The 26,226-nt window shown below is 39.0% G+C and overlaps 1 protein-coding gene across 3 annotated transcripts in view; it reads left to right on the top strand.

Annotated features, from left to right (window-relative positions):
* SCUBE1 (signal peptide, CUB domain and EGF like domain containing 1) overlaps positions 1-26,226 on the top strand; it is a 282,888-nt gene that overhangs the window by 55,730 nt on the left and 200,932 nt on the right. For all 3 annotated transcript variants that reach the window (XM_067468907.1, XM_067468906.1, XM_067468905.1), the window contains one exon: positions 15,372-15,506. In XM_067468907.1, the coding sequence (XP_067325008.1) occupies positions 15,372-15,506 (135 nt within the window). The remainder of the gene's footprint in view (positions 1-15,371; positions 15,507-26,226) is intronic.

Genomic DNA, 26,226 nt, shown 5'->3' with positions numbered 1-26,226 from the left:
TGCCATCCACTCTCCGCCCGCACTGCGAGGAGGCCAGCCCTGGTGAGTGGGAGTGTAGGGGATGGGTCCCAGGAGAGGAGGAAGAGGCAAAGGCAGTGGCAACTTGGGGCATACAGGGAGGCAGACTTGTAACAAGAGAACTTAAGAACATAGTGGGTGATTTCGTTTAGTACCCTCATTTACCTTTATCCCGGATCTTTCTTTCTTTCTTTCTTTCTTTCTTTCTTTCTTTCTTTATTTATTTATTTACTGTATTTGTAGACCGCCGTTCTCAGCCCTAGGGCGACTCACGGCGGTATCTTAGGTACGTCCCATGCACAAGACTCACAGACAAGAGTAGAAATGAACAAAAAATCTTTTCTCTTAATAGCAGAGATGAAATACAAACTAGCAGTGTTGCATACAAAAAACAGTGCAAGAAAGTTACGTAGTCTTTGTAAGTAACACAAAATAAGGCATCTTCATCCTAAGTCAAATGAGAAAGTAAAACATAAACCTTGAGCAAACAGCTATTCCACCATAACCTCCTTTAGAGCAGCATAACGGCTTCTCTCCAACCTGCTCCTCAGAGCAGAGCCGTTGAGCATAGATCTTCTCAGAGAAAAAAACTCCCCAGAACTGTATTCTAGAAAACCCATACAGTTATACCCTATTGGGTGTAGTCCAAGATTGCTGGTTGACCTACATTACCAGTTGCACACAATAATTACCATCATAAAGTTTTTCTTCAACACACACACACACACACACTTGGTCCTGCTACAACATACTGTAACATACCCTTCACACATTGGTGAAATAAATTCAAATTCACATTTCAAATTCATTTGTTGTGTCAGGGCAACCAGTCAATTGTATTACATTTCTAATAGAACAAAACAAACAGACAAAACAAAAAATTGCAAGTTTGGTAGTTGATTAAATGTCCTTTGACCAGTATCTGGCCACTTGGAGTGCTTCTGGTGTTGCTGCAAGAAGGTCCTCCATTGTGCATGTGGCAGGGCTCAGGGTGCATTGCAGCAGGTGATCAGTGGTTTGCTCTTCCCCACACTCTCATGTCGTGGGTTCCACTTTGTGGCCCCATTTCTTGAGGTTGGCTCTGCATCTCGTGGTGCCAGAGCGCAGTCTGTTCAGTGCCTTCCAAGTCACCCATTCTTCTGTGTGCCCAGGGGGGAGTCTCTCATTTGGTATCAGCCATTGGTTGGCTGATACCAACCAATGGGTTTGAGCCTGCCACGTTTGGACTCTCGCTTGCTGAGGTGTTCCAGCAAGTGTCTCTGTAGATCTTAGAAAACTATTTCTAGATTTAAGTCGTTGACGTGCTGGCTAATACCCAAACAGGGGATGAGCTGGAGATGTCACTGCCTTGGTCCTTTCACTATTGGTTGCTACTTCCCAGCGGATGTCAGGTGGTGCAATACCGGATTATATTAAAGCATTTTTAAATAATAGGAACAAAACTGATCTTGAATAAGCAGTGTAATTTCTCCAGTGGTGTAGGGCACAGAAACCCTGTGATAATGTGGCATGTCTCATTAAGAGCCACATCTACATTTCAAATAGTATAGAGCTTTGTTGCAACATTAATTCCATGTGTAGAAACAATCAAATGTGACCTGAGTGAGTTTTTAGATAACTTGAATCAACTTTATCTAGAGGCCATCTCAGGAAATTGAAATAATCCATCAATTTAGATTTCATCCAAAAACCAAAGATTTTGCATTTTTGCTCATGAAGATAAATAACATCTTAGATCTTAATTTTGAAAGTTTCCATCTAATAAAATTTCTGCTGGAGGAAACAGTTTGTCAACAGCTGGCTTTACAGCTTAAATGTTAAATGTTTGTTACATGTTGTTAACATTATTGTAAGCCACTTAGGAAGATCTTGTCAGAAGGTCAATAAAGAATTAGCAGTGTTGAATCAACATTTTCTTCTCTCTGTTTTGTAGAGAAAGTTTTTAAAATGTATCATCTCCTCCTTGCTATTTTAATTAGTAGAACATTAGAAAGAAATTGCTTCATACAGGACCCCGTATGAATCTGCTCTTTCTTGGCATTTCTTTTAAACAAATGTGCAAATAACTGTAAAGGTGTTGTCTATTTTAGGCCAAGGAGATATAGTTGATGAGTTCTTTGCCTCCTGTCTTTCCTATTTACATCTTTTCTCTTTTCACTTTAATCCAAAGAACTTTATTTCTACTCATTTTAGTTGAGATTTGTTGGCTACACATTTGTATTGGAAGTTTTCCAAGTCTGTCCTTGGAGGAACTCAACTCATTCTCTATTTGACATTTTTATTGAGGAATTTTTCAAATATAACATGAAATGACACCAGGGGGAATTTAAACTATGGTGAGATACTCATCTGGTTAAATATAATTGCTTTTAGCATTGTAATCACTTGAAATTGCAGAAGGTCTTTTGTGATGATTATTGTTTTAAATTCAGTTTAGTGGACACAAGATTAATATTTAGTCTTATGAACTGAAGGTTTATTTATACCTTAATTTGAAACTTTATTCCTGTTCCTTTCTGCTCATGAGGGAAATGCTTTGGGTTTGTTTTTTTTTACAAGCAAGTAGCATATTTGTCCAGATGTTATTTTCTGTTTGATTTTTTTCCCCATTGATTAATTGATTAATTGATTTTCCCTCTCTCCATGCTGTGGCATATGTGCACTGTCATTTCCCATTATTCTTTTCCTCATTTATGACCCAGGGACTTCAGTCAAAATCTGTTAAACCATCTTATATTACATACAAATGGAAATGTTATCCAATTTTTTAAAATCTGCAGAATTTGTTATAATAGGGGGAAATTTTCCCTGAAATACTGACAAATCCAAATTATTCCGAAATTGTCATTCTATGTATATTTACTTGTCAGTAGTAGTAATGTATTAATGCTTAGCGCATAGGCCATTCACATACACATAAATAAATATGATATCAAATACAATGATATAAAAGTACTAAATGAAATAACTGGCATATGAATCTTGCATATTAAAAAAACTTGTTAGTAAGTTTGATCCATATCAGTGGGTGCTTGTTCCAAGTAAATATATATATGATTGGATTTAATAGCAGGTAGTATGTGACCTTGTGAGCTAAACAGATACAAAGCAAGAAATTATTTACTTGGGGAAAGCCTCAAGGGCAACAGGCTGGAGTGAACTGAAATGAACTGGAAGTTGAGTCAAAAGAGTTCAAAACTGGAGGACAGGCCAGACAGAAAGATAAATGAGGAAAAAAGACAAAAAGGATATAGGAAGATATAATAAAGCAGCAAGGTAGAGTAAGATTATAAATTAAATTTATATACGGGGAAATATATATATAATAATCCCAACGCTGATCAGCCAAAATTATAAAGCCGTCAAAAGGAAGAGAAAGTATGGTTGCTGAACCAACTGTATATTTAAAAGTTAGGAACAGGGAACCACTGGAAATGAAAGACTTAAAATGATTACTCAAATGAATTCCGCTGCCACCATTTCAATATTAAACAGGCTGAGGTAATATTGAGAGTTTGTTCTGTAACACACACTGTACCACTATAGTTTCTTAGAGGCTGCTGTGAAGCTGACTTTAGTAATACTTTGACCACAAAGGTATTCACACTGAGGCTGGTATAAGTTGAATAAAAGAACTAGAACATTTATTGAACAGGCTTGAAATATTCAGGTACAAATGCTTAATGGTTTCAGTGAAATACTGGCATAAAAAGCTTGTGGTTGTGTTAGAGTCAAAATCTTAAAAACTTCTGGGTTACAAGTCTTCAAAGTTCCACCACAGAAAATTACTTCAGGAAATGAATCTCTGAAAGTAACTCCCAAAAATGCCCCTTAGGAATCTAGCCAAAAATACCCTGAACTAGACTTCCTTAGGAATTGAACAGTCCGCTAACGGGGTACTGCTCCTTCACAGTATTCTAGCTATTTACTCAATAGCTACTCTGAATACTTCCCAAAAGACTAACCCAATCTTCTTCCCTAAACCCAAACTTCTCTCTGACTAACACCAACTCTTCCGCTCTGTAACAGCTCCAAACTCCAACTGGCTAAATTGGGACATTAAGCCTCAGTTTAAAAGACACTTTTTTTCCTCTAGACCACTTAGGCTCCGCCCACATCTTTCTAGCTAATCCTAGCCTCTTTATTTTCCCTCCAAGACTTGAACACGCCTCCTCAAGGCAAACCCAACTTAAATGGCTTCTCCCTGTCTCCCTTTTCTAAGATGGATGCCGTGGCTTTGCCAGGCCCACCCCCTTAGGCTATCAGGCAGCTAGCTAAGGTAAGGGATTCATTACAGAAGATAATATGACTCTTCAGGCAAACTGAAACAGTAAGTTATTTATGTAAGAATCCAGTAGGTGGACAGAAATGCTGCATTTCATCACATAATAGTCGCCATCGCACTATAGTTACACATCCCTTTTGGATAACACAAATTCGGAGTTTTGCCATTCCCTGCATAATAGTTATTATGGCACTGTGGAGCTTGACTCAGTTTCCAGCTGCATCAAGCCCCACAGCTTCAAAATGAAAAGGGAGCACGTGGGGGAATTCACTCCCCTCCTCACCCATCTGCATGACTACACCCTCACAGGGACTACTATTATGTGGTGAAATAAGTCACTGAAATGGGCTTTTTTCACCATACAATAGTTGCCATCTCATAATATTAATACACCCCTCCCCCCCCCCAAAAAAGGGGGGAAGGGAATGCAAGTATTATGCAGTGAAATATGGTAGTCTGGGAGTTGTTCCGTTATTACAATGGTTCACCACAAAGAAGACCTTAATATGGACCACGGTCCTCTTGTTTTAACTTTAATATGTTTGAAAATTGCAAGCAAGAGCAGTATTCTTCACCTCTATAGCCATGATAGAAATCATTTAATGTAATCCAATGCATTGAGCTTGTTCTTCCTTCACTGTGTTGAGTATTTTCTACTGCAGATTCATTGAGCAGGTTGGAATCTTGCAGAGCCTCTGCTCCACTAGGAAACTGAGATCTAGAGCATCTCTAATCTATAACATATCAGTTGTTTCCTACAGATCTCTGTTTACTGTCTGTCATATAGTTTGTTCTAGCATTTCATCTGTCTCAGAGGAATACTTGAAGAAGAGGTGGTTTCAGCACTTGCTGCTCCAGCACTTCTGAAATCAGGGGACTTAGATGCCATATTTCTTGGACACCCCTCTGTTGTAGGTCATACTCTACATAATAGGATCCAAAGACTGTAGAACAACTTCCCTTTAAAAATACAGTGTAATGTGAGGTTAACTTCAGGGGCAAATAAACCACCTTTCATAAGGCTTCATGTAGGTTTGAAACCATTTCTCCTCTTGGGTGAGTGTTAACTTGCACCTGTCCAGGGTCCTGACATAACTTCACCTTCCCTTATTATCCTTGAGAATTACCAATGCCTAACTTGATCAGTTTTACTGGATAGGATATTGCTTCATTGGTGTGTTCCAGATCTTTCAGGCTGTATCAGTGCCATAGTCCAGTTTCTCACAGGAACCACAAATTGTACTAGGAAAGGACACTTTTAAGTATTTGGTTCCAGTGCCAAACTACTCTTGCTGTCCAGATAAAATAGAAAAATTCCAGTGCTCCCCACAAACCCATTCTTCCAAAACATTTTAGAAGTAACAACAGACTTTATAGACTACAACAATTGGATAAACTAAAAAGTAGTACAGCTATTTTATAGGTTATTGGGCACTGTTTTGAGTTTAAATTATTGTTTTAACCTATTTTATAGGTTATAGTAAAGCTGTTGCCATAGATTATTGGGTGCTGTTTTGAGTTTAAATTATTGTTTTATATGCTATTAGCACTTTGTCCTCCAAAGCACTTTATATTGTTTTAGGTCTGCTTGTATGTTTCCACAAACGCCCCATCACGTTTTTGCCCATGTCCAGCATTATTTTTGAATTTTAATTACATTTGGCCTACCCATAGATTTTAAAGTGTGTTGTCCTATTGTTAATGCTTATGTTATTGTTTTATTGTCTTGTTTGATTTTAATTGCTTGTATTGTTGTTGTTATTGCTTCTATTGTTGTATTCTGGGCTCGGCCTCATGTAAGCCGCACCGAGTCCCCTGGGGAGATGGTAGTGGGGTATAAATTATTATTATTATTATTATTATTATTATTATTATTATTGTTGATTGTTCTATATGTTTATTTCATGTGTTGTTTTAGGCACATTGTGCCATATGTAAGCTACCCCGAGTCCCTTCGGGGAAATGAAGGTAGGTTAAAAAAATACAATTATTATTATTATTATTATTATTATTATTATTATTATTATTATTTCTCATGTCAGAAGTAAATTGAGGGTACAGTTATAATGTATTAAAAACACAAACAAAGTTAAGAACTTGGCATTATACTAGATTTCCTTTGACCAGAATCTGGCCACTTGGAGTGCCTCTGGTGTCACTGTGAGAAGGTCCTCCATTGTCTGTGGTTTGTGGTTTGCTGTTCTTTGCACTTGCATGTTGTGCACTCCACTTTGTAGCCCCATTTCTCAAGATTAGTTCTGCATATTGTGGTCCCAGAGCTCAGTCTGTTCAGTGCCTTCCAAGTCACCCAGTCTGCTGTGTGCCCAGGAGGGAGTTTCTCCTCCATTATCAGCCATGGATTGAGGTTCTAGGTTTTAATCTGCCGCTCTTGGAATCTTGATTATTATTTCTTTTATTTATTTAGAACATTTGTATCCCGTCCTATTCTCGTCCTCTGAAGAGGGACTCAGGGCGGTTTCCAACAATATAAAAACACCAATAAAACATATAATTACATAAAATGATAATAAATATACATTTAAAAACAGTTCACCAAGTCTAAAACGTGTTCCAATTCGGTCCAAAAAATGTGGTCGCTTGCTAAGGTGATCCTGCAAGTATCTCTGTAGATCTGAGAAAGCTGTTTCTTGATTTAAGGCGTTGGCATGCTGGCTGATATCTGAACATAGGAGGGGTCAGAGATATCACTGCCTTGGTCCTTTCATTATTGGCTGCTACTTCCCTATGGATCCTGTGATAATGTGGCATGTCTCATTAAGAGCCACATCCACTGTTTTAATGTGGACACTAGACATGCGCATTCAGCAGCATAGTAGCAAAGCACAACGGCAGATATCTTCTCTGTATTGTGACCCCCAGGTTGTGCCATTCAGCTTTTGTATGATAATATTTCTAGCACCCACTTTTTGCTTGATATTCAAGCAGCGCCTCTTGTAAGTCAGAGTACGGTCCAGGTATTTGGGTGTGCTGCAATTCTCCAGTGGGATTCCTTCCCAGGTAATCCTCAGAGCTCAAGATGTTTGTATGTTCTCAAGGTGAAAAGCACATAAGCTGCATTTTAAATGGATTAGGAATCAGCTGGTTTTCCCTGTAATAGACAGTAAGAGCACCTAAATCTTCAGAGAGCTTAGTAAAGCTATGACACCCTTATCAACTCCTCCCCGTGTTATAGGCAACATTACTTGGAACATGTTATTTACACTTTGAGCCTCTTAAGTCTATTAGATCTAGTTTTACCTTTCTGAGAAATAATTACCACATCTGGACTTTCTTCTGAATGGCAGATCTGAGGTTTTTGAAGTGTGCTTGTTTTGATTCCATAGAATAGGGATGCAATTTTTTGTTAATTTTCTTTTAACTGTAAGACACCTTTGAAAACTACACAGCTTTTGGAGCCTGTTCACACATTGTGGGGTTGCAGAGAAAGCAACATATTTTCTACGTAGCAAAGAGCAATTTCTGCACAGAAAATGCTGATGACTCAGGTCAACCCTGTCTGAATTTTTCACAGGACAGGTCCTTAGTAACACCATTTTCTATGCAAGGAAGAATAACCTATATTTAACCTTCCTTGCAATGCACAGTCTCAAGGAAATTCTGTAGTTCTTTTAGTCCGCTTTGGGGAGATAAAGCGGTATATAAATAAATATCATCATAATAATAACAACAATAGTCTGACTGAAATGGGGTATCATGTCAGTGAGGAAATGTAGTGACATTATCACGCATTATCACAGGATCCATCGGGAAGAAGCAGCCAGTAATTCCATCAGAAACTTTTGCAATGCCTTGAAAAGAAAGCAGAAAGTGTTCCTAACTTTGGAAAATAGCACCCTAAGCACATCCAGAAAGTTATTTTATGCTGCTTCAACTTCAACAGCTTGGAAAAGAATTCAGAACGATGTTAGTAGTCCTTTAGTAGCCCATCAGTTGTGTGTAGCTTTAACTGCAGTGGGATGGTATATGTATATTTCAACTTCTGTTCATTAAAGAAGTTTGATTTTGTCATGGTCTACCTGCCTTCTCCCCTTTTTCAAGCAGTGTTCCACTCATTCCGCAGACATCCAGTGAAAGATTTAGAGTTATATAGGGAATATTTCATAAATCGCCAGATGTAAATTCTCAACAAGCATTAATTAGTTTGGGATTGCATAATCACTTCTGTGATTAAAGGCTACAATGCTTTTTTCCCTCTTTTTATTTTTTAGCTTTGTTTTTCTTCTCCCTGAGGACAGCTGTGTGCAACGTGTAGGTCATAAGAACTCCCAAATGAATGTTTCCGTTGCTGATGTTTGTTTGTCTTTATATTATCCAACAACTCAACTAGGGACTACCCCCTCTCCATGTTTAAACATTGAATGTTGTTAACTAAAACTAAACAACTTTTGAAAGGTTTTGTGCATTATATAAACACAAAATATTTGGAAGAGGAATCGAAAGAACAGGCCTCTTGCTTAGTCCTCCTTCTGTGTAATGCTTTGTTCCTGATTTATGGGTATCATATGTTAGAATCTGACCATGTGCAACTTCACACTTTGGATTGCAGTGGTACACAGATACACCTCCAACTAATGTTAAATAAAGTATGGGTGACAAGCTCATGGCTTAAAAATGTGATGTGCATATCTCTGGAAGTTGCAGCTCAGATGATCTGCATGTTTCAAAAGATGTCTCTTTCTCTCACATTAGCACTTTTAAATTTTTATTGTGGGTAGCCACAGCAAAGTCAAATGTTGTGGGGTCATACTGGAATGGAGGCATACTACACATTGGGTTGTAGGTTTTTTCGGGCTATATGGCCATGTTCTAGAGACATTTCTCCTGACATTTCGCCTTCATCTATGGCAAGCATCCTCAGAGATAGTGAGGCCTGTTGGAACTAGGAAAAAGGGTTTATATATCTGTGGAATGACCAGAGTGAGACAAAGGACTCTTGTCTGCTGGAGCTAGGTATGAATGTTTCAACTGACCACCTTGATTACCATTTGATTACCTGGCAGTGCCTGGAGCAATCTTTTGTTGAGAGGTGATTAGATGTCCTTGTTTGTTTCCTCTCTGTTGTTGTGCTGTTCTAATTTTAGAGTTTTTTTTAATACTGGTAGCCAGATTTTGTTCATTTTCATAGTTTCCTCCTTTCTGTTGAAATTGTCCACATGCTTGTGGATTTCAATGGCTTCTCTGTGTAGTCTGACATGGTGGTTGTTGGAGTGATTCAGCATTTCTGTGTTCTCAAATAATATTCTGTGTCCAGGTTGGTTCATCAGGTGCTCTGCTATGGCTGACTTCTCTGGTTGAAGTAGTTTGCAGCGCCTTTCATGTTCCTTGATTCGTGTTTGGGCAATGCTGCATTTGGTGGTCCCTATGTAGACTTGTCCACAGCTGCATGGTATATGGTAGACTCCTGCAGAAGCAAGAGGATCCCTCTTGTCCTTTGCTGAACGAAGCATTTGTTGGATTTTCTTGGTGGGTCTGTAGATAGTTTGTATGTTTTGTTTCCTCAACATGAGGAAACACAACCTACAACAACCCAGTGATTCCGGCCATGAAAGCCTTCGACAATACACACTACACATTCATTTGCCCACAAAAATATAACCCTAAGTTCCTTAGTTCCACCACCCCATGGCATAGTACAGGGTGAGGCAGCATAACTTCCTTTTTTCAAAACTTAATAAAACCCATTGTAGGAATCAGATTTTTTTATAATGTAGATGCATACCTAAAGTTTTGTTTTACGTAGTTTTGAAGATCAAATTAGGTAGGTGATGTCTCCCATTCTCCATACCCTGAGTAAACTGATTTCCGGCATTTGTCATGACTCTTGCTAGTATATCAGGCGTTATATTGGCAATTTCTTCCTGGATGTTGGTCTTCAAATCTTGTAAGGTCCTTGGATGGTTCCCATAAACACAGGATTTCAAAAAACCCCATAGAAAAAAAATCACAAGGGGATGAATCTGGAGAGCGGGCCAGCCACTCCAAATCCACTCGAAAAGTAGGCCTCAACAGCAAAAGCATGCTCCTCACTGTTCCAACGCATGATGGCGACTGAACTGTATCAGGACAAAACTTTATACTCCCGCCTCTCAAACGAGACCACTGGCACTACGCTACATCTTCAACCGACTGAGTGGCGTGCATTTTAAAAAAGGAAGTTATGCTGCCTCATCCTGTATATATTTGTGTTGTAAGTAATTTGAAGGACAAGCTTTTGCCAAGACAGTATCTACAGCAGCATCCCCAAGGAGAGTCCTTGTATCAACTGTGTTGATCTGTATCTGTAACAATCTCTATCAGGTAACATCTCTACTAGGGACAGATCTTTTGTAAAATTAAAGGGTCAAGCCAACTGTAGGTTAAGCCATCCCAGATTACTAAAAAGAATCTGATTAGATTTACACCACACTTTAGTCCCTTTTCATTTCAACTGAGCAATAATACTGAACATAGTGAATGGTATTACAGAACAGTGAAGATTTTTTTTTCCAGATTAGTTGTTAATGAGGGGCTTTGTCCCTAAATTACCTCTAAAATTTCTTTTCGGCTTTCCTTAGCTCCACCCTTTCTCTATTAATGGAAGTAATCTCCTATAATGCCTGCATGGCACTAGTACTACTAACACCATTTGCAATATTTTCTCAAATTGCTTTTATCAACATTAGTGCTGGTTTCCTATTATTTCAGCTTTCAAGAATTGATTGCCATAATGACTTGCCACTTTACATCACTTTGTCAGGATTACTTTGTGTATTGTATGTTTACAATTCTGTCATAATCTCTTTCTGCTCCAAATACTATAGTTCCGCAAGGTCAAAGTAGATTGAGTTATTGCTGTAACTATGGGATTTTGCCCTGTCTGTGTTGCACAAAAGCAAACAACTATATCCCAAGAAACTTACTTGTCGGAACTTTCACAAGAACAGAAATGTGACATTCTGATATCTATGCAAGTAGCTGTCTTTATCAAATGATAAATGTGTGCATGGCATAGTATATACTTGTGTGGTAGGAAATTTGAAGGACAAGCTTTTGCCAGGGCAGTATCTACAGCAGCATCCTTGTATCAACTGTGTTGATATCTGTAACAATCTCTATCAGGTATCATCTATATTAGGGACAGATATTTTGTAATAATAATAATAATAATAAGGGGTCAAGCCTCCATGAAAACTCAGGGTGAGGTCATCCGGAGTTTTGGAGTTCGGTGCCATCTCTACACAGATGACACACAACTCTACTACTGTTTTCCACCAGATTCCAAGGAAGCCCCCCAGATCCTTGGCCAGTGTCTGGCCACTGTGATGGGCTGGATGAGGGTTAACAAACTGAAGCTTCATCCTGACAAAACAGAGGTCCCCAAGGTCAGTTGTGTGGCTGATCGGAGTATAGGGTGGCAACCTGTGCTTGACTGGGTCACACTCCCCCTGAGGACACAGGTCTGCAGTTTGGGGGTCATTTTGGACTCCACCCTGATACTTAGGTGTCAGCGGTGGCCAGGAGGGCCTTTGTCCAAATAAAGCTTGTGCTCCAACTGTGCCCGTACCTTGTGAAGTCTGAATAGGCCATGGTGGTCCATGCCCTAGTTACCTCCAGATTGGACTACTTAAATGCTCTCTACGTGGGGCTGCCTTTGAAGACGTCCCGGAAATTACAATTGGTTCAAAAATCGGCGGCCAGATTATTGACATAAACTGGTTACAAGAAGCAGTCAACTCCCCTGTATAAAGAGCTCCACTGGCTGCCAATAAGTTTCCGGTCCCAATTCAAGGGGCAGGTGATCATCTATAAAGCCCTAAACAGTTCAGGAACTGCCTGTCTTCAGGATCGCATCTTCCCCTATAAACCAGTACGTACTTTAAGATTGTCCGGGGAGGGTCTTCTCTTGCTTCCACCATTAAACTTTTTCTCTAATTCCATTGTATTTGATTTTTGTCACATAATTTCCTTTTACATTTTTATTTTTAAGCATATAGAGTGGCAAATATTCTTATAAGACACTTGGAATAATTCAAGGGTCTGGACATTATCTTGGATGCTAAGTAGACAGTCTGAATTGCCCTTGCAATCTGCAAAATGGCAGGAACAAAGATTTTAATGTTGCTTTGGACTGTGTCAATACCTTTAAATATGCTTCCTTTTATGTATTGATTTTTAAAGTGCTACAGTCATACCCATTCCTTTTTAGCTAGTGTTAGAATGATGCAGAAAACAATTTGCTTTTACAAATAGTGCCATTAAGTGAATTTAAATTGCCTAAATTTGAAATGCTCAGAACTAGAACTATGGAAGGAGATGAGTATTCAATGACATTATGGCAGTGATTACAGGTAATTGCAGGCTAGTAAATTCAATACACTTGACATTTGATAAGCAGTTGGCTACTATTTTTAATAGACCATGGATCTTTGCTTTCAGAAGGATGTTTTTGGATCGGTACATGAAATACATCTTTCTGAACAGCAGTTCACTCATAAAGAAATGTGGGAAAGATGAAGTCTTTGACAATTTCACTTAGTTTTGAAAAATGTTATGTTTAAAAGAAATGAAAAGTTACCTGGACATTTCATTCTCTTTCATTAGAATTGATCATCCCAATAGGAATATAGGAAATGTATTTTAATAAGTTAAACTTTGGTTCAGCCAGCAGTGCCTTCAAAGGTTTCAGGCATGATGGTTTGAATGAAATCTGGGAGCTTTTGCATTACAGCTTCTTTTTGTGGTTCTTTTCCTTTGTAATATTTATTCTGATCTCTTCAGCAAACATATAAATAGCTGTATTGTTGAAGGCTTTCATGGCCGGAATCACTGGGTTGTTGTAGGTTTTTTGGGCTATATGGCTATGTTCTAGAAGCATTCTCTCCTGGCGTATCGCCTGCATCTATGGCAGGCATCCTCAGAGGTATAAATAGCTTTTCAGGATATTTCTTTCAGTCATGCTATTGGCAGACCAAACATGGTAGCAAATGTATTTTACAAAATACCTGGTATAGAGGAAAGTCTGTGTTTATACTGAGAGACATGAACCCAAACCATGTACCTTGTATGTCCTTGAGTTAGCCACTACTAGCCTCAGTTTTGCATTTGTAAAACAGAATTGTACATGGCATTTGCCTCACAGGTTAAAAATGTGTTCATAGATCAGCTCATAATTCATTTACCCACCATTACATTTCCAGAAATACCTAGTCAGATACACTGATTAACTAGAATAGGCGTCCTTCTCTTATTTTTTTTTAAATGTCCAGTATTTGGGATTCAAAAGAATATGCAAGCGGTCCCCAAGTTACAAACAAGATAAGTTCTGTAGGTTTTAAGCTTTAGATAGCACAGGGAAGGGTTAACAGCCACGTGGTGTTTGTTTTGCTGTCTATGCTCCTGTTCAGAAAGTTTCACCTCACTTTCTTTCCCTGTTATGATTGGATTTTGAAAATTTTGGCATTTTGTGGAAACAAGGATTGGTGATAAAGCTTCAGTAGAGACACATTTCCCCCATGACAACTCTGTCAGGAGGGAATTTCCCTTCTGAGGGAGAGATTTATCATTTGTAAGTCATGTGTAACTCGGGAACTGCCTGCAACTTCCAGAACTGAAAGCTTCATACTAGCTTCATACATTCCCAGTCATATACATTAGTTGTCATACTATGTTCTTCAAGATAGTTGGACAAGACACCATTTATAAACTTATAGTTATTCTTTCAAGGAGACAAACTTGGACAAAAACCCATGCTCGCAGAGATAGATCAACAAATGAATTTTTATTTCACAAATATCTATCTTCTCAATGGGTCACTAGTAGTCAAGACCAAGTGTGACAAGCTGCCCATGTCCATAGACTCATATTTATCTTTTAGTGTAGAAGAATGTTTAACTAGTTCTACTGTAATAAGTAAGTTTCCAACCAATTATGTGTAGCCTGTTGTCGACCTTTGCAACCCGAAAGACAGTTGCATCTGTCAAGTAGGAAAATAAGGTACCACCTTAAAGTGTGGGGAGGCTAAATTAACTGATTTATGAGGCCATAAAGAAGACTCCAGCAAAGCATTCCAGCAGGGAAGCATGCGGGAATGCGGAAGTGCTTCATCAGCATCGCAGATGGATGATGAAAGTGACAGCTCCCCCGGCGGCCAGAAAAAAAAGTTAAATAGCATCTGTGTATGTCTGTATATGTTTGTATGTCAAAAATTGACATTGAATGTTTGCCATATATGTGTACACTGTAATCCGCCCTGAGTCCCCTGCGGGGTGAGAAGGGCAAAATATAAAAGCTGTAAATAAATAAATAAATAAATAAATTCTGGTGTTGTGGTTTTTTTCATTATTATTAAACATAAGGGTATATTTTATTCTCTTACTGTATTAATTACACGAGGCTTTGAACATGTCTGATATAGCATCTAAACCTAACTTTCTAAATGAGAGAACGTTATTGAGAGCAGTTTCCAGTACTATTCCCCCCCCCCCCCCCCCAGAAAAACCATCTCCTTAAACATTAAGAAACAATGTGGAAAAAATTGCTAGAAGAACCCTCTACTTTGGTCTTCCCAGTCCATTATAGCAAGTGCACAACAACAAAATTGTAAATAAATGACAAGAAGAGGCAACAAAAATCCAAATTGTATTACAGACACATATATATTCTTTTAATAGTTATGCAATTAAAATGTCTGGAATAGACAAAAGCATCCATTTTTGATGACCGCTGAAGTCATTCCTTCCTCTCTCCCACTCCTCAATGAATGTTGTTGCTCAGCCCACTCCAGCTCCCTGCATCTGCTCTAGATGCTTTCAAACCAGCATATTTGCAGTCTATTTGAGCATCACTTCAACTGACTATTCATAGCTCCCCCTCCCATTTTTTGAAAAACTAAAAAAAAGTAGCCTTTGGAATTTGATCATCAGGATTATTCTTAAGCAGCCATGGTTTCATAATCTACAGATCAATCTCTGCTTTAACAAAGCCATGCGTTTTTTGCACTAACATCCTACTTACCACATGTAGTTGTTGTGTGTAGATATGCATATTAACATATATATTTTTACTTTAGATGTTGATGAATGTCTGGATAACAATGGAGGATGTCAACAGATCTGTGTCAATACAATGGGAAGTTATGAATGTCAGTGCAAAGAAGGCTTTTTCCTGAGTGATAACCAACACACATGTATTCACCGCTCCAATGGTAAGTTTCCAGTCAATATATAAGCAACGTGCTTGTCATTCTAGAATAATTTACATAATTTACAATGTTAGCAACCTCTTTTACTAAATTTACATTTTTGACTTTTTTGTGCCTTTTAGACAGTTGTGTCCACAAGCAGGACTTACCTCTTTCTGATGATGATTCATTGTGAAGAAGTGGGTGGTTCTATTAACCACAAGAGGGCATACCAAAAACTTTGTATGATTTGGTCATGTTGCATTACATTGAGAGCAAGGGTCCTTCCAGGAAATAAGAGTGTAATTTTAAATTGATGTTTTATAATTGATATTTTGACTAAATCGATTTAATTGTAATTGTTATTATAATTGTTGTGTTTGGCATCTAATGGTTGCTGGTTGTGAGCCGCCCTGAGTCCCCCCCCCCCCCCAGAGGGGGTGAGAAGGACGGGATATAAATGTTTGAAATAAATAAATGAAATAAGAGGAATCTAAATTAGGCACAAAATATCAGGACCACAAATGTGATTTGAAGGTAGTGTTGCCTGTGTAGTGTTACTTAGTTTCCCTGTGAGGACGAGACAGTGGAAACTGTGGAGCACGTTTTGTTGTACTGCTCTTTTTACCGTGACCTTCGTAAACATTTTATAAATCCAATTCTAGAAAGTCTACCAGGGAGATCTGCAAGGTTTTATACAGATTATCTCCTGTCTGACCAACACCCCAAGGTCACTGTCAGGGTTGCTAGCTTCTGTGCAGCGGCAATGGCTTGTCACCCCAAGATGCTGACACAGACTTAGAAAGTTTTAACATATATTTTATCATTGATATCTTAGTATTTAAATGTTTAACACCACTTTAATTACCTTACTCAATATTGGATTTTAAACTCTGTTTTAACATTGTTTCCTGATACCCAGATGTGTAACCTGATGCTTGTATACTTCTGCACTTGTGCTTGTACATGTGTGCGTACTCTGACACTTGCACACCCTGTCACTTGTACCTTTTTGATGCTGGTCATTGACCGTAATAAATTATTATTATTATTATTATTATTATTATTATTATTATTATTAGTTTCCCTGTTGTATCCTGTCAGTATCTTGATTTACCTTTCCTGCTCCTTTGAGAGAATATGATTAGAGAATATAAAAAAAAAGACATTCATGATGAGACGGTGTCTTTTTCTCTTTCTGTGTCTCAGTTAAAGAGTTTTGTGGTGTCTTTTAAAAGGATATAAATATTGAAATAACAACAGAGCAGCCAGGACTTTGGTAGATGTACTCTCCTTATTGCATAAAGATAAAGACTATTTCATTTGTTCAACTGGCCATCTTTACGTCTAACCTCTAAAGCAGGGGTCCTCAAACTTTTCAAACAGAGGGCCAGGTCACAGTCCTTCAAACTGTTGGAGGACTGGATTATAATGTGAAAAAAAAATGAATGAATTCCTATGCACACTGCACATATCTTATTTGTAGTGCAAAAAAACACTTAAAAACAATACAATAATTAAAATGAAGAACAATTTTAACAAATATAAACTTATTAGTATTTCAATGGGAAGTGTGGGCCTGCTTTTGGCTGATTAGATAGGATTGTTGTTGTTGTGTGCTTTCAAGTTGTTTCAGACTTAGGTTGGCCCTGAGCGAGTGCCGAGTAAATGATCTTGGAGGGCCATATCTGGCCCCCAGTCCTTAGTTTGAGGACCCCTGCTCTAAAGCCTTGAAATTGGGCCTATGCTGTAAGAATGGTTTCTTGGAGGATGGATGTTCAGGTGTCTCCATATATGGGTCTTTAAAAAACGAGTCTCTCTTGCATTGCTGAAAGGCGGAAACCTGGGTAGATCTCATTGGATCAACGCTGTTGAATGCAAATATTAAGGGATCTCTTGGAGGAATTCTTAGCCAACCATACTATCTCAGACTAATTAGCTTTGGTTCGAGATTGATATTGTGTGAAAAATATGGTGTTTAGCAGAGCCAATATTGTTAGATACTTAATTGAAAATGTCGCTTTAAAAGAAAATCTTCTAATTCTAAAACCTGGCTGTGCTGTTCATAAGACTAAACTATTTCCAATATTATTGAAAGACATGTTTTTCTTAAATCATTGGGATTTCCTTTAATAGCAAGATCATAAAGGATTTCAAAAAAGCAAGGTCTCCAGATTGACACATGGAGGTGAAAATGTTGGAGATGCAATGTTGGAGATGGGCTTCAGTAATGAGAAATATGCACACTGCTACATTCAGTGGGCCCAACAGTTTCAAGTAATGATATTTCTTTTCTCTCCTTAGACATGCATAGTATGTAGAGAAATGATAAGATTATTCTGCTGCACTGAAATAGAAAAGCTAGCACCCAGGATTAGCGTTATCTCCTTTACTTGAAAAAGCAAGTTATAGCTTCACGCATATCCAGATAAGCATTCAGACAAGTCTTACTATCTCATCAGGTGGGCTACTTGGACTGTCATATGCTGGTTGTTGTCCCCTTTCAGGACAGAGTTCATTACACTACATACCCGTACTTTGAGCCGGGCTCCCTCCAGAAAGGGAACGGCTAGCAGTGTATGCCGCTGCCGCGACAACACAATAACTTTCCCATGTTGTCTTACCAGCAATTGGGGGAAACCAGTCGGCAGTGCTTCCCCCCATAGGTTGGGGGAAAGGCAGGTTACATGATGCGGGGCAAGGAGCGACGGGTTCTCCATGCCCCCTGCTGGGAGCCCATGGATTCATCCCAATGTGTGTCGAATCCATGGGTCTTTGTGATGATGTCCTTATTTTAATAGTACCTCACTTCTGAGAGTGACTTTATCCTAAGGCTGCAAGAAATGTCTCTTGGTGCTCTTTGTGATAAACACACAAAATTCAATAGTAGTTTGTGGCTTTCACATTAGTTGAGCAGCGAATCTGGTCAGGATTTTAATCAGATCTTACTCAAGCTATCCATAATGCCATAATATAGGTCCAACACCTTGGATAGCTTTGTTAAAGTTCAGACTAAACCCTATTCACCACTTCATTGTGAAGTGCATTACTGATGCACAGATCACCTACAGAAACATGGGGATAATAATTGCTTTCCTTGAGTGTTTGAGAACTTGTTGTTTTCTCTTTCACCATCGTTGATTTTTCTAACAAACAGCAATGGAACATACAAACTTAATAAAAGGATTCTGTAAGTACTGACTGATAGATTATACAGAAAAACTGAACTTGTGGACAAAATTAATGTTACGAATTTACAGGCATTTAAATGTGGGAGGTCCACATAACTAAGGCTTCTTTCTGCTTTTGAAAGGTACCAATTAGCAAATAGCAAATGATGGCACTGAAATAACAAGGACTGGTAAAACTGAATATAGTGTGCATTCAGATTATGCTAAAGAAAATGTATAATGAATATAATAATTGTTTAAGTTGGTCTATGATTAAGATAAAATGCCCTGTGTTTCAACTGGACTTGTAAACAATAAAATTGTAGGTCACAACCGTTAAAGCAAAATACCTCTCCCACACTGTAATCTGCCATTCATCATATTGATCAAAAATTAGAAATTACAGCCTCTCTAGTTTGCATTTTCAGCATTATATATTTTTCAAAGTTACACAGAGCTAATTCAGTGCTTTTTATTTCCTGGAATGGATAGGATTTTGGGTGGCCCACATGTGTGGGGAAGGGTCATTAGGCATTCGTCAATAAGGCGTTTACCCATGATTAAATATCATTAAGTTAAATATTTATTAAGATATGTTTGTCATCCTCTATATCAAAAGGCCCACCAGAACCAGTATTTTCTCTTGGTCATGGGAGTTCTGTGTGCCAAATTTGGTTCAATTCCATCGCTGGTGTTGAGAATGCTCTTTGATTTTAGGTTAACTATAAATCCCAGCAACTACAACTTCCAAATGAAAAAATCCCCCCTCGCCCCACCAGTATTTCTATTGATTATATCGTGTATTTGTGCCAAATTTGGTCCAGTGAATGAAAATACATCCTGCATATAGGATATTTACATTATAATTCATAACAGTAGCAAAATACAGTTATGAAGTAGCAACAAAAATAATTTTCTGGTTGGGGGTCACCACAACATGAGGAACTGTATTAAGGGGTCGCAGCATCAGGAAGGTTGAGAAACACTGTTCTTGAGGCATTCTCTCCTGATGTTTCGCCTGCATCTATGGCAAGCATCCTCAGAGGTAGTGAGGTCTGTTGGAACTAAAAAAAAGGGTCTATATATCTGTGGAATGACCAGGGTGGGACAAAGGACTCTTGTCTGCTGGAGCTAGGTGTGAATGTTTCAACTGACCACCTTGATTAGCATATGATGGCCTGGCTGTTGTTTGGTGTGGCTTGTTAGTGCCTGGGGCAATCTTTTGTTGAGAGGCGATTCAATGTCCCAGATTGTTTCCCTTCTGTTGTTTTGCTGTTGTAATTTTTGAGTTTTTTAATACTGGTAGCCAGATTTTGTTCGTTTTCATGGTTTCCTCCTTTCTGTTGAAATTGTCCACATGCTTGTGGATTTCAATGGTTTCTGACATGGTGTTTGTAGTCTGACATGGTGTTTGTTGGAGTGGTCCAGCATTTCTGTGTTCTCAAATAATATTCTGTGTCCAGGTGCTCTGCTATGGCTGACTTCTCTGGTTGGAGTAGTCTGCAGTGCCTTTCATGTTCCTTGATTCGTGTTTGGGCAATGCTGTGTTTGGTGGTCCCTATGTAGACTTGTCCACAGCTGCATGGTATACAGTAGACTCCTGCAGAAGTGAGAGGATTCCTCTTGTCTTCTTACCTCTAGAACAGTGGTTCTCAAACTGCGGTCCCCAGATGTTTTTGGTCTTCAACTCCCAGAAATCCTAACAGCTGGTAAACTGGCTGGGATTTCTGGGAGTTGTAGGCCAAAAAACATCTGGGGAGCCCAGGTTGAGAACCACTGCTCTAGAACATGGCCATATAGCCCGAAAAAACCTACAACCCAGTGCTTCCGGCCATGAAAGCCTTCAACAATCTTGATGCCCCTTGTAGTCCCTTTCAACTTTGAGGTCCTGCCTTTCTATATATCTATGACTATGGGATGTAAACAAGAAAGTAGTTGATGACTCTTTTTAAGTTAAACAAGATTTGCTTGTGCCTAATAAGACTGAGTTCACACCAGCTTTTGAATTTGTGTGTGTGATATTAAACTTACTCTGCTATCTCAGTGTAATTACTATAGCAATGTCATTACTGTAGCATTGAGATCTTTTGACTTCATGGGTTTTGTTGGCAGGTCTGCTGAAATACTTGGTTAAATGATCTGATGTATCTATGCCTGTGGGTAAAACACAGAGTCAAAATACATCAATCCTTGCGTTTAATGTGGCCTAAAACTCTAACCTGTAGGTGCTTGAGGCATATTACACTTAAATGATTCTGAAGAATTTGAGTTTTTAACCTCTGTCAGAAAGTCTGACAGAAATATATTGGATATTCAAATTCAGATATTCAATTTGAAAGGTCAGGGAGCTCATTGGGAAATTTGCAAAAGATTTTGATGAAAGATTGTATGCCAAGCTACACTCTCAACTTTTAAAGCATTAGATCGAATGTACAATAAGAAATATTACCTACTACGAACATCTTTTCTAAAGTCCATGATAAGATCCTGTTGCTCCATTGAGTATGTGTTGACATATCACAGGGCTGCCATCAATTCTTGCAAAGATGGTACTATTAATTAAGCCCCTTGTGGTGCAATGGGTTAAACACTTGTGCTGGCAGGATTGCTGACCAAGAGGTCAGCGATTCGAATCTGGGGAAAGCAGGTTGAGCTCCCTCTGTCAGCTCCAGCTCCCCATGCGGGGACATGAGAGAAGCCTCCCACAAGGATGGTAAAACATCAAAACACCTAGGTATCCCCTGGACAACGTCCTTGCACACGGCCAATTCTCTCACACCAGAAGTGACTTGCAATTTTTCAAGTCACTCCTGACATGAAAAAAAATAGCCCTAGTGCTTAAATTATTTCTGTTCACCATGAAGCATGAACTTTCTCAGTTACACTGTTTTTCCTGTAACTGGGCATAGGCTTTTGATCAAATAATACAGAGTCACCAGTATTAAAAAAATAATTGTTTTCCTAGTTGAAACTGTAGGAAAATTAGATACATTAATGTAAGATTTAATATAAGTTTAACACAAGATACTTGATTTTTTTAAAAAAAGGAATCAATCATACATACTGTTGTATAAGTTTTAGCACAGCGGGTTAAACTTCCAGCTACAGAAAATCTTACCTACCAAAAGGTTAGCAGTTCAAAGCTGCTGGTGGAATGACCTCCCGCCATCATCCCTAGCTTATGTTTACCTAGCAATTCAAAAACAGCAATATGACTATCTTCTTATCTTGACAGGATATGGGACCCCAATCTTAGGGAATGATAATTCACTGCATAAAAATGTGGAGGTTCCTCTAAAACACATGTGTCAAACTCAAGGCCCATGGGCCAATTCTGGCCATCCATGTCATTTTATGTGACCTTTCAGAAGCTGGACTACAACTCTTGTATTGCCCATCATCAGTCACCATGAATAGAGCTGATGGGAGTTGTGTTGCAGTAATATCTGGAAGGTTGCTTTTTCTTCTATTTAGTCACTTCACTTCACTTCACTTTATTTCTTACTTAGTCGCTCTCCACCAAGGTCCTCCGAGCGACTTACAATCTAAAATAGCATTTACACAATATAAAAACATTCAACATAAAAACATTCAACAGTGACTATTTGGCAAATTAGATCTGATTACTTAAATGCACAGCCAAACAGCCAAGTCTTGAGTGCCTTTACAAAAGGTCGCAGCTCCGACATTGCTCTAATGTATGGAGGCAATGTGTTCCACAGAATTGGAGCATAGGTCGAAAAAGCTCTACATCTTGTAGCCTCCATGTGTACCTCCCTAGGGCCCGGTATGTATAGGAGATTTTCCTGGGTGGATCGAGGTGACCACGGATGGAGAAAAGGAATGAGGCGGTCCCTAAGATATAAAGGTCCTTGGCCATTTTGAGCTCTAAATGTCAGGATCAGTATCTTGTAAGAGATCCGATGTTCTATTGGTAGCCAATACAGTTGTTGCAGAATCGGTGTAATATGGGATCTTATAGATCAGTGTTTCTCAACCTGGGGGTCGGGACCCCTGTGGGGGTCACGAGGGGGTATCAGAGGGGTCGCCAAAGACCATCAGAAAACATAGTATTTTCTGTTGGCCATGGGGGTTCTGTGTGGAAAGTTTGGTCCAATTCTATCATTGGTAGGCTTCAGAATGCTATTTCATTGTGGGTGAACTATAAATCCCAACTACAACTCCCAAATGGCAAGGTCTATTTTCTCCAAACACTACCAGTGTTCACATTTGGGCACATTGAGTATTTGTGCCAAGTTTGGTCCAGATCCATCATCGCTTGAGTCCACAGTCTGGATATAGGTGAACTACAAATCCAAAAACTCAAGGTCAATGTCCACCAGACCTTCCCAATATTTTCTCTTGGTCATGGGAATTCTGTGTGCCGTGTTTGATTCAATTCCATCATTGATGGAGTTCAGAAGGCTCTTTGATTTAAGGTGAACGATAAATCCCAGCAACTCCAGCATTACCAAATGACAAAATCAATCACCCCCAACCCCACCAGTATTCAAATTTTGGGCATATCGGGTATCTGTGCCAAATTTGGTCCAGTGACTGGAAATACATCCTGCATTTCAGATATTTACATTACAATTCAGAACAGTAGCAAAATTACAGTTATGAAGTAGCAACGAAAATAACGTTATGGTTGGGGGTCACCACAACATGAGGACCTGTACTAAGGGGTCGTGGCATTAGGAAGGTTGAGAACCACTGTTATAGATGATCCTGCTAGCAGCCTGGCCGCTGCATTTTGGACCATCCGAATCTTCTGGGTTGTTGACTTCGGAAGGCTGGCATATAAGGCATTGCAATTGTCTAACCTCGTGGTAACTGTTGCGTGGATTACTGTTGCCAATGCTTCTACCGAAAGGTAGGATGCCAATTTCCTTGCCTGGCGAAGATGAAAAAAGGCCTGCTTACTTATGGCAGTGGTCTGGGCCTCCATCGTCAGTCCCAAGGCTTTTAACAGTGGCAGACAGAACCAGAGCTTCCCCATCGAAATCAGGCAGAGACTGGATTAATTCTGGCGGCTGGCCAGGCCAGAGTATCTCAGATTTAGCAGGATTCACTTTTAGTCTGCTTGCTCGCAGGAGAATGTTGTTTGAATTTACATGAAAGGCTTGCGAATAGGATGTCTGACTTCACCATGTCCTTTAACTTTTCCCCAACCTCAGAAAGATAAGTGCTGCTGGGCTGCAATTCCCATTATCCCCAGTCTGCCTGGCAGAAAATCAAAAGTTATGAGAGCTATTGTTCAATAACAACTGGGGATCCAAACTGTGTAAAAACAAAAGAGTACCAACTGGTATGTAAAAGAATTATAGCTGGCTCTCTGTATCCATGGATTCACAGTCCCTGGATTCATTGGCCCTTTGAAGGCAGCCATCAGTTGGATTTTAGGTAGTCAACATTTATGAAGATGAGACTGAGGGTCTGGGAACATAATTTCCGCCTTGAAATCTGATCAGAATCCACTACTCTAGAATCTGCTCACAATTTTCTGTAATGTGATGTTTCTGCATCAGAGTTTTAGGAGGGTACATAATATGGAAGAGCTCTTGGAGAGATAGGAATTCTGAAACTTCTGATGTAGAAAAAAGAACTGGAGGGAGTTAAAAGTGGGTAGATGACAGGGGCATTACTTCTTCAGGTTTCAATGTAAAGTGCTTTTTGGTGAGCGACTGAAAGGAAAATGTGTCAGAATAATAAGACACGTATTGTGAAATTAGATGTTGTTTAAAACCAAGACCGGCAATTTGACAAGGTAGGCTGCTTGCCAAAACAGAAAAAGATTGAAAGAGAGAGAGAGGAAGTCAAATAAAAAAAATCTCTCCACACCTGTGTGAAAATAAAAATAGTTGAACAGACTGCAGGCAAACTCCAGACTGACTGGCAGCGCTGACAAAAATAGAAAATTGTACGCATGGTTGGGAAAATACAGTGGAAAACACTTTCCTTAAACAAGGGAAAATATGTAAAATGCTCGAAGAGGGTACGGGAGGCATATCATTGTTTTTTCTTATAATGCTTGTTCAGAATGATGATGGTGGTGGTGGTGATGATGATGATGATGACGACGACAACGATGATGACGATGATATACAGGAGCATAAAGTTTGGAAAGTAGTGATAGTGCTGGATGAAATAGAGCTGATCTTTCCCTTTCAACCCCCCCCCCCCCTCAAAACAAAGTAAAAATAAAACCCCGAGAGAATAGTTTTTATGTGTATTTCATTCAAAAACAGCAGTCACTTCTGGTATCTTAAAAATAAACTATAAATCCAATAGCTCATCCCAACTAATGTAGACCCATGGAATCAGTGAGAACCTGGTCAATATTCATGTAAGTTTTATTAATTCACGAGATCTAGTCTAGTCTTGTTGGGACTAAAAATGAGATTTAAATTTATCTGTTTCTGTATCTATAGTGTATTTATAGCAGGGGTCCACAAAATTTTTAAACAGAGGGCCAAGTCATAGTCCCTCAAACTGGATTATAATTTGAAAAAATCCTTAATGAATTCACATATCTTATTTGTAGTGCAAAAACACTTAAAAACAATATAATAATTAAAATGAAGAATAATTTTAACAAATATAAACTTATTAGTATTTCAATAGGAAGTGTGGGCCTGCTGATGAGATAGGATTGTTGTTGTTGTTGTTGTTGTTGTGTGCTTTCAAATCGTTACAGACTTAGGTTGACCCTGAGCGAGGCCTGAGTAAATGACCTTGGAGGGCCGTATCCAGCCCGCGGTCCTTAGTTTGAGGAACCCTGATTTATAGTATATATAAAAATACTTGTATCACTTTCCTTGCAATTTAACTTGAATGTTTAAAATTGCTACCAGGGATACAGCTCACTTTTAGTATAGCAGTTCAAGAAGGCAGAACATTTATTTATTTATTTATTTATTTACAGCTTTTGTATTCCGCCCTTCTCACCCCGCAGGAGACTCAGGGTGGATTACAATGTACACATATATGGCAAATATTCAATGCCAATTTTTGACATACAAACATATACAGACATAGACAGAGGCTATTAACTTTTTCTGGCCGCCAGGGGAGCTGTCGCTTTCATCGTCCATCTGCGACGCTGATGAAGCACTTCCACATTCCCCGCATGCTTCCCCGCTGGAATGCTTTGCTGGAGTCTTCTTTATGGCCTCATAAATCAGTTAATTTAGCCTCCCCACACTTTAAGGTGGTACCTTATTTTCCTACTTGAAGGATGCAACTGTCTTTCGGGTTGCAAAGTTCGACAACAGGCTACACACAATTGGTTGGAAACCCACACCCAACCCGTGCTGGCTTTGAACTCATGACTTTTTTGGTCAAAGTGATCTTAATGCAGCTGACACTCAGCCAGCTGCGCCACAATCCTGTTTGTTATTACACTCTAATAAGTACTTATTAAAATACATACTAAGAGACATAGGCTCCATTTAGTTGCTATGGTTAAACGTTAATCTTAGGCAGTCCATGAGGAAAGGGCCCATCCATTTTAAAAACACATTTAAAGTGAGGATTGAGGAAAATATGACAAACTTAAATTCCAGCAATTT

This window comes from Anolis sagrei, chromosome 5, assembly GCF_037176765.1.
Source record: "Anolis sagrei isolate rAnoSag1 chromosome 5, rAnoSag1.mat, whole genome shotgun sequence".
NCBI lineage: Eukaryota > Metazoa > Chordata > Lepidosauria > Squamata > Dactyloidae > Anolis > Anolis sagrei.
This window is presented reverse-complemented; position numbering and strand designations above follow the sequence as displayed.